Source organism: Salvelinus fontinalis, chromosome 34 (genome assembly GCF_029448725.1).
Source record: "Salvelinus fontinalis isolate EN_2023a chromosome 34, ASM2944872v1, whole genome shotgun sequence".
Classification (NCBI taxonomy): Eukaryota; Metazoa; Chordata; class Actinopteri; order Salmoniformes; family Salmonidae; genus Salvelinus; species Salvelinus fontinalis.
In genome coordinates, this window is record NC_074698.1 from 36,613,949 (window position 1) to 36,629,507 (window position 15,559).

The 15,559-nt window shown below is 47.4% G+C and overlaps 1 protein-coding gene across 1 annotated transcript in view; it reads right to left on the reverse strand.

The window, feature by feature from the left end:
* Window positions 1-15,559, reverse strand: part of LOC129834025 (DNA polymerase delta catalytic subunit-like) — a 31,354-nt gene that overhangs the window by 9,414 nt on the left and 6,381 nt on the right. Inside the window, exons 10-23 of the mRNA XM_055898848.1 lie at window positions 14,878-15,018; window positions 13,915-14,025; window positions 13,381-13,572; window positions 13,180-13,268; window positions 11,587-11,703; window positions 10,915-11,028; window positions 9,518-9,665; window positions 6,278-6,373; window positions 5,973-6,110; window positions 5,306-5,481; window positions 1,214-1,366; window positions 933-1,035; window positions 683-815; window positions 57-170 (exon numbers count right to left, since the gene is read on the reverse strand). Coding sequence (XP_055754823.1) covers window positions 57-170; window positions 683-815; window positions 933-1,035; window positions 1,214-1,366; window positions 5,306-5,481; window positions 5,973-6,110; window positions 6,278-6,373; window positions 9,518-9,665; window positions 10,915-11,028; window positions 11,587-11,703; window positions 13,180-13,268; window positions 13,381-13,572; window positions 13,915-14,025; window positions 14,878-15,018 — 1,825 coding nt within the window. The remainder of the gene's footprint in view (window positions 1-56; window positions 171-682; window positions 816-932; window positions 1,036-1,213; window positions 1,367-5,305; window positions 5,482-5,972; window positions 6,111-6,277; window positions 6,374-9,517; window positions 9,666-10,914; window positions 11,029-11,586; window positions 11,704-13,179; window positions 13,269-13,380; window positions 13,573-13,914; window positions 14,026-14,877; window positions 15,019-15,559) is intronic.

Below are 15,559 nucleotides of genomic sequence, written 5' to 3' on the forward strand. Positions count from 1 at the left end.
ACACCAACAAACTGATAAATGACTCTCACACACAGTACATTATTACTCTCTCTCACCATCGTCCTTCAGCACTGCTCTGCAACCGATACAGGCGCTCCTCTTGGTGGCGAAGGCCATGAGCCCCCCCACCCTGGAGGTCAACACTGTCTTACAGCGCGTGTGATCCCCCTCTGAAACACACAGCAACTTTATTACTGCAATACGTCTAACAGCAGCAGCAGTCATGGTGTATGTATTTGTGCATGTGTAGGTGAGTGAGTGAGAGGGTCGAGAGAAAGGAAGAGACCCTGTGTGTGTGTGTGTATGTGTGTGTGTGTGTGTGTGTGTATATATATATATATATGTGTGTGTGTGTGGGTGTGTTTGTATATATGTGTGTGTGTGTGTGTTTGTATATATGTGTGTGTGTGTGTGTATGTGTGTGTGTGTGTGTGTGTATATATATATATGTGTGTGTGTGTGTGTGTATATGTGTGTGTGTGTATATGTGTGTGTGTGTGTGTGTGTGTATATATGTGTGTGTGTGTGTGTGTATATGTGTGTATGTATATGTGTGTGTGTGTGTGTGTATATATATATGTGTGTGTGTATATATATGTGTGTGTGTGTATATATATGTGTGTGTGTGTGTGTGTGTGTATATGTGTGTGTGTGTGTGTGTGTGTGAGGCATGCTGACTCACTCAGTAAGACGCTCTCTGCTTTGCTCTCTCCCAGGATGGGCTCAAAGATGCGGAGCAGTGGCTTGGAGAGCTGTTGTTCCAGGTAGTACTGGGTGTCAATGGGAATGTTGTTCTCCAGAACATAGATTGGATCCTACACACACAATATAAATGATTTGTGTGAATGTTAATTCATGTATACTTTTATACGGCACACCGACAATCACATGAATATTTCCAATAGCCTCCAATAGACAGACACAGTTCTCACCTCAGACTTCATGTATGCTGCTACTCCTTTGGCAGCTTTGATGATGACATAGGGAACTCTGTCTCCCAGTTGAGGGGCGCTACCCGCGTCTCTCTTCTTCATCCTGCAGAGGGGTCAGAGGTTATCAACTGGTAACAAGGATAAAACAACTTTTATTTGGATGAGCTTCCATAAAGTGTTCCAATCCAGCAATTACAATGAGACGTCCACCCCATTTCTCCCTGTACCAGCCTCCAATGTTCCTCCTCTCTCTGTGCCTCTCTCCATCTCTCCCTCCTTACCTCTCGGCCAGCTCCACATGCGCCTGCTTGGCAGTGTACTCCTGGGCTGTGCGGGTCAGCTCCTTGGTGATAACCAGCTGGCTGATGTCGATGCGGTTACACAGCAGGTCAGAGATCACCTCTTTGGCGTGGGCCACCGCACCCTGGGGATCCCTGTGTAGAGAGACCATGAGGGAGGGTAGAGAGACCAGGAGGGAGGGAGGGTAGAGAGACCAGGAGGGAGGGAGGGTAGAGAGACCAGGAGGGAGGGAGGGTAGAGAGACCAGGAGGGAGGGAGGATAGAGAGACCAGGAGGGAGGGAGGGTAGAGAGACCAGAAGGGAGGGAGGGTAGAGAGACCAGGAGGGAGGGAGGGTAGAGAGACCAGGAGGGAGGGAGGGTAGAGAGACCAGGAGGGAGGGAGGGTAGCGAGACCAGGAGGGAGGGAGGGTAGCGAGACCAGGAGGGAGGGTAGATAGACGAGTAGTGGAGTGAGGGAGGGTAGAGAGATGAGGGAGAGAAGGAGCAGAGTCATTTATTTGATTCATTTAACCAGGTTAGTCTCATTGAAATAAAACTTTTTCAGGAGAGGCCTGGACCAAGACAGAAGCAACATCAGATTCAGACATGACATCAACCTGACAAAACTTACATCAATACAACAAGAGGCATGTCAGTAACAAACACAAATATCTAGATGGTACCTACCCGTCTATCAGAATGTTCTAGATGGTACCTACCTGTCTATCAGAATGTTCTAGATGGTACCTACCTGTCTATCAGAATGTTCTAGATGGTACCAACCTGTCTATCAGAATGTTCTAGATGGTACCTACCCGTCTATCAGAATGTTCCAGGTGGTACCTACCCGTATATCAGAATGTTCCAGGTGGCACCTACCTGTCTATCAGAATGTTCCAGGTGGTACCTACCTGTCTATCAGAATGTTCCATGTGGTACGGACCCGTCCAGCAGAATGTTCCAGGTGGTACCTCCCTGTCTATCAGAATGTTCCAGGTAGCACCTCCCTGTCTATCAGAATGTTCTAGATGGTACCTACCCGTCTATCAGAATGTTCCAGGTGGCACCTACCCGTCTATCAGAATGTTCTAGGTGGTACCTACCCGTCTATCAGAATGTTCCAGGTGGTACCTACCCATCTATCAGAATGTTCCAGGTGGTACCTACCCATCTATCAGAATGTTCCAGGTGGTACCTACCCGTCTATCAGAATGTTCCAGGTGGTACCTACCCGTCTATCAGAATGTTCCAGGTGGTACCTACCCGTCTATCAGAATGTTCCAGGTGGTACCTACCCGTCTATCAGAATGTTCCAGGTGGCACCTACCCGTCTATCAGAATGTTCCAGGTGGTACGGACCCGTCTATCAGAATGTTCCAGGTGGTACCTACCCGTCTATCAGAATGTTCTAGATGGTACCTACCCGTCTATCAGAATGTTCCAGATGGTACCTACCCGTCTATCAGAATGTTCTAGATGGTACCTACCCGTCTATCAGAATGTTCCAGATGGTACCTACCCGTCTATCAGAATGTTCTAGATGGTACCTACCCGTCTATCAGAATGGTCTAGATGGTACCTACCCGTCTATCAGAATGTTCCAGGTGGTACCTACCCGTCTATCAGAATGTTCCAGGTGGTACCTACCCGTCTATCAGAATGTTCCAGGTGGTACCTACCCGTCTATCAGAATGGTCCAGATGGTACCTACCCGTCTAGCAGAATGTTCCAGGTGGTACCTACCCGTCCAGCAGAATGTTCCAGGTGGTACGGACCCGTCCAGCAGAATGTTCCAGGTGGTACGGACCCGTCCAGCAGAATGTTCCAGGTGGTACGGACCCGTCCAGCAGAATGTTCCAGGTGGTACGGACCCGTCTATCAGAATGTTCCAGGTGGTACCTACCCGTCTATCAGAATGTTCCAGGTGGCACATACCCGTCTATCAGAATGTTCCAGGTGGCACCTACCCGTCTATCAGAATGTTCCAGGTGGCACCTACCCGTATATCAGAATGTTCTAGATGGTACCTACCCGTCTATCAGAATGTTCTAGATGGTACCTACCCGTCTATCAGAATGTTCCAGGTGGTACGGACCCGTCCAGCAGAATGTTCCAGGTGGTACGGACCCGTCTATCAGAATGTTCCAGGTGGCACCTACCCGTCTATCAGAATGTTCCAGGTGGCACCTACCCGTATATCAGAATGTTCTAGATGGTACCTACCCGTATATCAGAATGTTCTAGATGGTACCTACCCGTCTATCAGAATGTTCTAGATGGTACCAACCTGTCTATCAGAATGTTCTAGATGGTACCAACCTGTCTATCAGAATGTTCTAGATGGTACCTACCCGTCTATCAGAATGTTCCAGGTGGTACCTACCCGTATATCAGAATGTTCTAGATGGTACCTACCCGTCTATCAGAATGTTCCAGGTGGTACCTACCCGTATATCAGAATGTTCTAGATGGTACCTACCTGTCTATCAGAATGTTCTAGATGGTACCTACCCGTCTATCAGAATGTTCCAGGTGGTACCTACCCATATATCAGAATGTTCCAGGTGGTACCTACCCGTCCAGCAGAATGTTCCAGGTGGTACCTACCTGTCTATCAGAATGTTCTAGATGGTACCTACCTGTCTATCAGAATGTTCTAGATGGTACCTACCTGTCTATCAGAGTGTTCTAGATGGTACCTACCTGTCTATCAGAGTGTTCTAGATGGTACCTACCTGTCTATCAGAATGTTCTAGATGGTACCTACCTGTCTATCAGAATGTTCTAGATGGTACCTACCTGTCTATCAGAATGTTCTAGATGGTACCTACCTGTCTATCAGAATGTTCTAGATGGTACCTACCTGTCTATCAGAATGTTCTAGATGGTACCTACCCGTCTATCAGAATGTTCCAGGTGGTACCTACCCATATATCAGAATGTTCCAGGTGGTACCTACCCGTCCAGCAGAATGTTCCAGGTGGTACCTACCTGTCTATCAGAATGGTCTAGATGGTACCAACCCGTCTATCAGAATGGTCTAGATCATGGGTGTCAAACTCTGGCCCGCGGGCCAAATCTGGCCCGCGGGGTAATTATATTTGGCCCGCGAGACAATACCAAATTACTACTAGAGCTGGCCCGCCGGTATTATACAGCGCATTCACCGCTAATACTACGAATCCCATAATGCTCTGCTGTTGTTTTCGCGCGCCAATCAGGACAGGACCCAGAAACGCCCTCTCCTCTGTGACAGTAGTCATAGCAACATAGACGCTACAACTGTCAGCGCGCTATCCCTTCCCAAAAATGGCGAAAAGAAAGGCAGAAAACAGGAGCTTTCTGGACAAGTGGGAGGCAGAATATCTGTTTACATATGTAAAAGACAAACCTGTTTGTCTTGTTGGTGGAGTCAACGTGGCTGTAAGTAAGGAGTACAACATTAGACGACACTATGAAACGAAACACCATGACAAATACAAGGACCTGGACATGACTCAAAGGAGCCAGAAAGTAGAGGAGATGAAAAGAAGTTTGGTTTCACAACAGAATATGTTCAAAAAAGCCACATCACAAAGTGAGGCTGCTGTAAAGGCTAGTTATATAGTGGCAGCAGAGATCGCAAAATCAGCCCGGCCCTTTAATGGGCTTGAATGGTTGATTGATTTATTATCATTTTATTTGTAAAATTATTAGCCAGTGGAGAAAATGTTTATTTTGGTATTTAAATCAGAAGGCTGCAAATAGAAAAGAGGCATACGATTTTTATTTAAATTTTATTTATTTAATAAATGAATGCCATTGATGTTTTTTTTCATTTGAAATTCGATTTTGCATGTCTCCACTATTAAATTATATATTGTATGGTAATAAGCGATGCTTGTTCCATATTCAATGTTAAAGCAAAACTTGTTTGGGTCCATATTAAAAGGTTCATTTGTTCAATGTTGGCCCGCAACTTTGTTCAGGTTTTACATTTTGGCCCACTGGGTATTTGAGTTTGACACCCCTGGTCTAGATGGTACCTACCCGTCTATCAGAATGTTCTAGATGGTACCTACCTGTCTATCAGAATGTTCTAGATGGTACCTACCTGTCTATCAGAATGGTCTGCAGGCAGGTGTTGATCAGATTGGCCACCAGGGTACAGTTGTCCCGGCGGACCGTCTCGATACCCTTGCAGTCCATCTTGTCGTGAGTGTCGGCGCTGGAGGAGAAGTAGAGGCCTGCGTAGCGCTTCTTGTTGATCAACAGGTAGGGGTAGTACACCTGAAGAGAGGAGAGAGAGAGTGGAGAGAGCGATATGATGGAGTTTAACTAGTCTTTATTTGACCGTGGAAGGAGCTCATAGTAGCCCCGAGTCAAGTCCAATAGGGACAGGAGAAGAGAGTATGGATGTTAGTTATTTGACCATCCAAGAGAGGATGCACATAGCTTTATTCCAGACTAAACAAAATACAAAGTAGTACAAGCTAGCTTGCTCTAGCACTAGACGTGGGTGATGTTCATTAGGGAACACTGTCGATGCAACATACATTTTGTTTTTCCTAATTGGACAACTCCAGGTTGTACACATATAATAAAATATTATAATTTAGTATTTTAATAGGATCTCTGTGGTAGTACCTTCTGGTTTCATCATTCCCCCCAGGGGTTAGGGTTTTCAAACAATAGAGTTTCACTCCGTTTTAAAACGTTTCCTACCAACTGAACATCACCCAGGGCTATTAGCAGCAGTGTTTTAAATAGTGAACTGGTACCTTCTCAAACTCCAGTTTGATGGGAGGGGTGAAGTGGGAGGAGACCCACTCTGCCGCCTCCCTCCCAACCTCCATGGCCTTGCTCACAGTGTCCACACCCAGTTTGACCATGACGGAGTCCGTGTCCCCGTAGATGACCTGACACACACACACACACACACACACACACACACACAGACAGACAGGACAAACAAGGACAGTTATGAAAGTAGAATAACTTAAAGGAGAAGAAGAAAGGGATGAAGGTCCCAAAAGAAAGGAGAGGTTAGGATGATGTAATGACTGTCCTCGCTCTCCTCTCTCACCTTGGCATCAGCTTGGTAACCGTTGGCGATGGTGTACTTGGATTCCACCAGCTGTTTGGTCTGCTCAATCATCTGTCTGCCAAACCCAGTAACACTCTGGAAACACAGGGAGAGGTTAGGAACACTGGTGACACTCTGGAAACACAGGGAGAGGTTAGGAACACTGGTGACACTCTGGAAACACAGGGAGAGGTTAGGAACACTGGTGACACTCTGGAAACACAGGGAGAGGTTAGGAACACTGGTGACACTCTGGAAACACAGGGAGAGGTTAGGAGAACTGGTGACACTCTGGAAACACAGGGAGAGGTTAGGAACACTGGTGACACTCTGGAAACACAGGGAGAGGTTAGGAGAACTGGTGACACTCTGGAAACACAGGGAGAGGTTAGGAACACTGGTGACACTCTGGAAACACAGGGAGAGGTTAGGAACACTGGTGACACTCTGGAAACACAGGGAGAGGTTAGGAACACTGGTGACACTCTGGAAACACAGGGAGAGGTTAGGAACACTGGTGACACTCTGGAAACACAGGGAGAGGTTAGGAACACTGGTGACACTCTGGAAACACAGGGAGAGGTTAGGAACACTGGTGACACTGGAAACACAGGGAGAGGTTAGGAACACTGGTGACACTCTGGAAACACAGGGAGAGGTTAGGAACACTGGTGACACTCTGGAAACACAGGGAGAGGTTAGGAACACTGGTGACACTCTGGAAACACAGGGAGAGGTTAGGAACACTGGTGACACTCTGGAAACACAGGGAGAGGTTAGGAACACTGGTGACACTCTGGAAACACAGGGAGAGGTTAGGAACACTGGTGACACTCTGGAGACACGGGGAGAGGTTAGGAACACTGGTGACACTCTGGAAACACGGGGAGAGGTTAGGAACACTGGTGACATGCTGGAAACACGGGGAGAGGTTAGGAACACTGGTGACACTCTGGAAACACGGGGAGAGGTTAGGAACACTGGTGACACTCTGGAAACACAGGGAGAGGTTAGGAACACTGGTGACACTCTGGAAACACAGGGAGAGGTTAGGAACACTGGTGACACTCTGGAAACACAGGGAGAGGTTAGGAACACTGGTGACACTCTGGAAACACAGGGAGAGGTTAGGAACACTGGTGACACTCTGGAAACACAGGGAGAGGTTAGGAACACTGGTGACACTCTGGAAACACAGGGAGAGGTTAGGAACACTGGTGACACTCTGGAAACACAGGGAGAGGTTAGGAACACTGGTGACACTCTGGAAACACAGGGAGAGGTTAGGAACACTGGTGACACTCTGGAAACACAGGGAGAGGTTAGGAACACTGGTGACACTCTGGAAACACAGGGAGAGGTTAGGAACACTGGTGACACTCTGGAAACACAGGGAGAGGTTAGGAACACTGGTGACACTCTGGAAACACAGGGAGAGGTTAGGAACACTGGTGACACTCTGGAAACACAGGGAGAGGTTAGGAACACTGGTGACACTCTGGAAACACAGGGAGAGTTTAGGAACACTGGTGACACTCTGGAAACACAGGGAGAGGTTAGGAACACTGGTGACACTCTGGAAACACAGGGAGAGGTTAGGAACACTGGTGACACTCTGGAAACACAGGGAGAGGTTAGGAACACTGGTGACACTCTGGAAACACAGGGAGAGGTTAGGAACACTGGTGACACTCTGGAAACACAGGGAGAGGTTAGGAACACTGGTGACACTCTGGAAACACAGGGAGAGGTTAGGAGAACTGGTGACACTCTGGAAACACAGGGAGAGGTTAGGAACACTGGTGACACTCTGGAAACACAGGGAGAGGTTAGGAGAACTGGTGACACTCTGGAAACACAGGGAGAGGTTAGGAGAACTGGTGACACTCTGGAAACACAGGGAGAGGTTAGGAACACTGGTGACACTCTGGAAACACAGGGAGAGGTTAGGAACACTGGTGACACTCTGGAAACACAGGGAGAGGTTAGGAACACTGGTGACACTCTGGAAACACAGGGAGAGGTTAGGAACACTGGTGACACTCTGGAAACACAGGGAGAGGTTAGGAACACTGGTGACACTGGAAACACAGGGAGAGGTTAGGAACACTGGTGACACTCTGGAAACACAGGGAGAGGTTAGGAACACTGGTGACACTCTGGAAACACAGGGAGAGGTTAGGAACACTGGTGACACTCTGGAAACACAGGGAGAGGTTAGGAACACTGGTGACACTCTGGAAACACACGGAGAGGTTAGGAACACTGGTGACACTCTGGAAACACAGGGAGAGGTTAGGAACACTGGTGACACTCTGGAGACACGGGGAGAGGTTAGGAACACTGGTGACACTCTGGAAACACGGGGAGAGGTTAGGAACACTGGTGACACGCTGGAAACACGGGGAGAGGTTAGGAACACTGGTGACACTCTGGAAACACGGGGAGAGGTTAGGAACACTGGTGACACTCTGGAAACACAGGGAGAGGTTAGGAACACTGGTGACACTCTGGAAACACAGGGAGAGGTTAGGAACACTGGTGACACTCTGGAAACACAGGGAGAGGTTAGGAACACTGGTGACACTCTGGAAACACAGGGAGAGGTTAGGAACACTGGTGACACTCTGGAAACACAGGGAGAGGTTAGGAACACTGGTGACACTCTGGAAACACAGGGAGAGGTTAGGAACACTGGTGACACTCTGGAAACACAGGGAGAGGTTAGGAACACTGGTGACACTCTGGAAACACAGGGAGAGGTTAGGAACACTGGTGACACTCTGGAAACACAGGGAGAGGTTAGGAACACTGGTGACACTCTGGAAACACAGGGAGAGTTTAGGAACACTGGTGACACTCTGGAAACACAGGGAGAGGTTAGGAACACTGGTGACACTCTGGAAACACAGGGAGAGGTTAGGAACACTGGTGACACTCTGGAAACACAGGGAGAGGTTAGGAACACTGGTGACACTCTGGAAACACAGGGAGAGGTTAGGAACACTGGTGACACTCTGGAAACACAGGGAGAGTTTAGGAACATTGGTATTTCCAAGACGTCTTAAGACGTGTCCAAAGACATCTAGACATCTTTATGTCTCAAGACATGGTGTTGGCTGGGTATGTAAACACAAACAGGACATTGTCTGGATGCCTACAGCTCCACTGGCCTGGGGTCCTGGTCCCAGTTTCCCAGTTTGAAACACTGAGCTTGAGGAAACTGGGAAGGGTGCTCACCTGTGAGATCTCAAGGCAGGGCAGCTTGCCCACCTGAGCCCCTGTAAAGCCATAGACGGAGTTGGCGCTGATTTTAAGAGCGAGCTGTCGGCCGTCAAGGACCTGTTTCTTGAAAGGATCCGTTTCCTTTTTCAGCTCTGCTTTGGCCCTGAAGACATGGAAAGGGGGTCAGAAACAACAACAATCACAATAACTTCCATTTGTTAAGCACTGTTCATTCACTGTTTGTTAAGGTCTGCATGGAAGGACTTGTGTCCAGGATGAATTGGCTCATACACAACTCCGCTTTGGTCATTTGATGGCACAAGAGTTGAATTGCTGTCTCTGCCTGGCCGGTTGCTCTCTCTCCACTGGGATTCTCTGCCTCTAACCCTGTTACAGGGGCTGAGTCACTGGCTTACTGGTGCTCTTTCATGCCGTCCCTAGGAGGGGTGCGTCACTTGAATGGGTTGAGTCACTGACGTGGTCTTCCTGTCTGGGTTGGCGCCCCCCCCTTGGGTTTTGCCGTGGCGGAGATCTTTGTGGGCTATACTCGGCCTTGTCTCAGGATGGTAAGTTGGTGGTTGAAGATATCCCTCTAGTGGTGTGGGGGCTGTGCTTTGGCAAAGTGGGTCGGGTTATATCCTGCCTGTTTGGCCCTGTCCGTGGGTATCATCGGATGGGGCCACAGTGTCTCCTGACCCCTCCTGTCTCAGCCTACAGTATTTATGCTGCAGTAGTTTGTGTGTCGGGGGGCTAGGGTCAGTCTGTTATATCTGGAGTACTTCTCCTGTTTTATCTGGTGTCCTGTGTGAATTTAAGTATGCTCTCTCTAATTCTCTTTCTTTCTCTCTCTCGGAGGACCTGAGCCCTTTCTATGGAGTTTTTCCTAGCCACTGTGCTTATACACCTGCATTGCTTGCTGTTTGGGGTTTTAGGCTGGGTTTCTGTACAGCACTTTGAGATATCAGCTGATGTAAGAAGGGCTTTATAAACACATTTAATTTGAATTATCTTACGGGCGAGTCTAATGACTAAGAACCTGGGTTAAGAGCACACTTAAAATGTCAGAAATCTACAAGAACCACCTGTCTTCCCCAAGCCATCTTTTGGCCATTATATTTATGTAACCTGTATTTAAGCAGGGAGTCCCATAGAGAAACAAGTCTATTTGGCAAGGGAGCCCTGCATCTCAAGACCAGCAAGCAATTACACATTAAGTTAAACAGAAACAGTTCAATGTTCAATCAAGACAGGAAACACAAAGACGCAAACAAACCCGAAATTCTAAGAGGAATAGTCTGCATAAAGACAGCCCTCATATACTCTATAGCAGTGTTACTGGTCCTAGATCAGATTGAGAAACCTAAGAGATGTGCATAGACCCTTGTTTCAGCTGACTCCGAGTCAGTGCTTACTTCTTCCTGGCAGAGAGCAGGTCCTCCAGGATATCAGGCAGAAGTCCCTTCCTCACCGAGCTCTTAACAAACAGGTCTCCTGTGGGAGTCTTGATGAAGTCCTCTGGGGTCAGACTAAGGAGACAAGACACCCATGTCACTCACAAAATCTACCTCGGTCGACCAATCAAGGATGCAGTCAAAAAAATGGCTGCCGTTTTCACAGCCACCTGTTGCAGAGCCCTGCCGTAGCTAGACTAGGGTTGGAATGAAAACCTACAGGAAAGTATCTCTCCAGGAACAGGGTTGGAGTTAAAACCTACAGGAGGTTAGCTCTCCAGGAACAGGGTTGGAGTTAAAACCTACAGGAAAGTAGCTCTCCAGGAACAGGGTTGGAGTTAAAACCTACAGGAGGTTAGCTCTCCAGGAACAGGGTTGGAGTTAAACCTACAGGAAAGTATCTCTCCAGGAACAGGGTTGGAGTTAAAACCTACAGGAGGTTAGCTCTCCAGGAACAGGGTTGGAGTTAAAACCTACAGGAAAGTATCTCTCCAGGAACAGGGTTGGAGTTAAAACCTACAGGTTAGCTCTCCAGGAACAGGGTTGGAGTTAAAACCTACAGGACAGTATCTCTCCAGGAACAGGGTTCGTGAGCCCTGGTTAGTGAAACGACAACAAGAGTGACTCTCTCACCCCAGCTTCTCTGCTGAGCCCTTCTGAAGCAGGGTGGTGTAACAGAGGTTGTGGGCCATCATGATGGAGGGATACAGGGAGGAGAAATCCAGGGTGGCGATGGGAACGCTGTAGTATCTGGAGAACCCAGAGAGAGATAACAAGTTCAAGTTGATGTTTTGACCCACATAGCAGCCATAGACAGTGAAATACATGGAGAGACCACAATGGAAATAAGTCATTGACTTTACTGTGTTATCGCAGACAGCAAGTATGTACTGTGTATATTTATTGAACTGTTATATAAAAATCTAATCAATATTAGATTACATTAATACACAAACAAAACCTTCAAGCTAAAATCACAAGTAACAACCATGCCAGAACACACCCTAAAACACAGAGCAGTGTCACTCACCCTGTCTCAATGACTGTAACTCCAGTAGTATTCAGAGCAGTGTTACTCACCCTGTCTCAATGACTGTAACTCCAGTAGTCTTCAGAGCAGTGTTACTCACCCTTTCTCAATGACTGTAACTCCAGTAGTCTTCAGAGCAGTGTTACTCACCCTGTCTCAATGACTGTAACTCCAGTAGTCTTCAGAGCAGTGTTACTCACCCTGTCTCAATGACTGTAACTCCAGTAGTCTTCAGAGCAGTGTTACTCACCCTTTCTCAATGACTGTAACTCCAGTAGTCTTCAGAGCAGTGTTACTCACCCTGTCTCAATGACTGTAACTCCAGTAGTCTTCAGAGCAGTGTTACTCACCCTTTCTCAATGACTGTAACTCCAGTAGTCTTCAGAGCAGTGTTACTCACCCTTTCTCAATGACTATAACTCCAGTAGTCTTCAGAGCAGTGTTACTCACCCTGTCTCAATGACTGTAACTCCAGTAGTCTTCAGAGCAGTGTTACTCACCCTGTCTCAATGACTGTAACTCCAGTAGTCTTCAGAGCAGTGTTACTCACCCTGTCTCAATGACTAACTCCAGTAGTCTTCAGAGCAGTGTTACTCACCCTGTCTCAATGACTGTAACTCCAGTAGTCTTCAGAGCAGTGTTACTCACCCTGTCTCAATGACTATAACTCCAGTAGTCTTCAGAGCAGTGTTACTCACCCTTTCTCAATGATAGTAACTCCAGTAGTCTTCAGAGCAGTGTTACTCACCCTTTCTCAATGACTGTAACTCCAGTAGTCTTCAGAGCAGTGTTACTCACCCTTTCTCAATGACTGTAACTCCAGTAGTCTTCAGTGCAGTGTTACTCACCCTGTGTCAATGACTGTAACTCCAGTAGTCTTCAGAGCAGTGTTACTCACCCTGTCTCAATGACTGTAACTCCAGTAGTCTTCAGAGCAGTGTTACTCACCCTGTCTCAATGACTGTAACTCCAGTAGTCTTCAGAGCAGTGTTACTCACCCTGTCTCAATGACTGTAACTCCAGTAGTCTTCAGAGCAGTGTTACTCACCCTGTCTCAATGACTGTAACTCCAGTAGTCTTCAGAGCAGTGTTACTCACCCTTTCTCAATGACTGTAACTCCAGTAGTCTTCAGAGCAGTGTTACTCACCCTTTCTCAATGACTAACTCCAGTAGTCTTCAGAGCAGTGTTACTCACCCTTTCTCTGGCTCAATGACTGTAGCTCCAGTGTAGTCTTCACCTCCCTCAGGCTTCACCACTGGCATGACCAGCCCCTGTTTCATTGCCTAACACACACACACAGATTACATCATTTTCTAGGTCCCAAACATTCAGGTGAGAACGTGTGTTGTAGGAATTTATATTGAAAGAAAGAGTGTGTGTGCGTGTGTGTCTCACCTGCCGCAGTAGCTGGGACACCACTTTGATCTGCTGGCCTCTGGAGAGCAGGTATGTGAGGGGAACCCCGGTCACTCTGGCCATCTCCATGTAGTTGATTACACACATCAGCTTCTGCAGCAGACGCAGGGGCAGGTAGGCATCCTTCAGACAGTACACCGCCAGGCGCCTCCGGGTCTGCTCATTACCATTCTGGGATAGAAGGACGACAGGGAGGGAAAGAGAGGAAACGTGAATGAGACGCTATCAGTATCTGGGGGAGTCAGGGTACTAATAGGCCTCCACTTGACAGAAAGTGAGCAGAGAGAGAGGAGAGAGATGAGAGAGAGAAGAGAGAGAAGAAGAGAGAGAAGAGAGAGGAGAGGAGAGGAGAGAGGAGAGAGAGAGAGGAGAGAGAGGAGAGAGAGGAGAGAGAGGAGAGAGAGGAGAGAGAGGAGAGAGAGGAGAGAGAGGAGAGAGGAGAGAGGAGAGAGAGAGGAGAGAGGAGATGGGAGAGAGAGGAGAGAAGAGAGGAGAGAGAGGAGAGAGATGTACCTGCAGATCTGTGATGATAGAATGCTGAACATCCTCCTTCTGTTCTTGCAGGAAGTGGAAGCTGACGGCGTTGAGTGTGTACGAGCGCAGTTTGTAGTCCCTCAGCAGCACCTGAAGGACCCACATGGACAGATCCAGAGTCAGTCAGACAGAACACTCGGAACAGTCTGTCAGAACAGAACCCTTAGAACAACAGAACAGTCTGTAGTCCATAGAGTTACAGGACTCATCTGTGTATGTGTTCCATTATGGAGTCTGTCCATAGGAATCCCCACCCAGTTGACTGCTTTAAAATGGTGGAAGCCCTCAATGGCAATGTCCACGCAAAAACCTGAATCCATGATGAGTCTAACTATGGTCCAGGGTCAGTCAGACAAAAACATTAATCCATGATGAGTCTAACTATGGTCCAGGGTCAGTCAGACAAAAACATGAATCCATGATGAGTCTAACTATGGTCCAGGGTCAGTCAGACAAAAACATGAATCCATGATGAGTCTAACTATGGTCCAGGGTCAGTCAGACAAAAACATGAATCCATGATGAGTCTAACTATGGTCCAGGGTCAGTCAGACAAAAACATGAATCCATGATGAGTCTAACTATGGTCCAGGGTCAGTCAGACAAAAACATGAATCCATGATGAGTCTAACTATGGTCCAGGGTCAGTCAGACAAAAACATGAATCCATGATGAGTCTAACTATGGTCCAGGGTCAGTCAGACAAAAACATGAATCCATGATGAGTCTAACTATGGTCCAGAGTCAGTCAGACAAAACACTCACAATATTGACTCCATCTTGTCTGCTCCGTTGGTCTACAGTTGAAAACCTCTACTCCCAGAACCTAGCTAATCTAGTAGCTGGCCAGCATGCAACATATGGTTCTGGGTTCCAACACAGGATGAGAGTATGTTATATTTTCCTATACATAAGGTCAGAGGTCAGCGGCCGGCCAGTTACCTGGAGCAGGTCGAACTGAACTCGTCCCTCCATGTTAAGGATCTTGTTCTCTCTGCGGCCCATCTGTTTGCTCTGGAAGCTGGAGTCTCTCAGGACTGACTTGATGCCCTGTACTCTGCCCAGGTAGGGGAACAGATTGACCTGGAATCAGACATATCAATCAAATACATTTTATAAAGCCCTTTTATAAAGCCACAGAGTGCTTCACAGACACCCAGCCTAAACCCCCAAAGAGCAAGAGATACAGAGGCAGAAGCACATAGACACAGACATCCCTCCAGATGTCTCATTCCATTACGTTAACAGAGGACAGACGTGGGCAGGTAGGAGACAGCCACGCTACTCCATCAGCCTTTTTAAAGGTCATTGTTTATGAAAACAACATTTTGGGGAATTTCATTTGAGGAAGATCCAATGATTATTTTTGGGGCCTAATTCAAATGCATTTCTTAGCATCGAAGGTTTGTGTGCGAGTTGTTTTTTGGGTCAGACCAAAATCCCTGCTGTTTGGCGATCTGTAGTATCTTATAGGGCAGCTGTTTAGGCCCCTTACCCTTTTCTATCTTTACTAACGACATGCCATAAATTAGTCCTAAATATTTAAAAACTAAAAGATTTGTATTTGGGACAAATCATTCACTAAACCCTAAACCTAAATTACATCTCATAATGAATGTGGTAA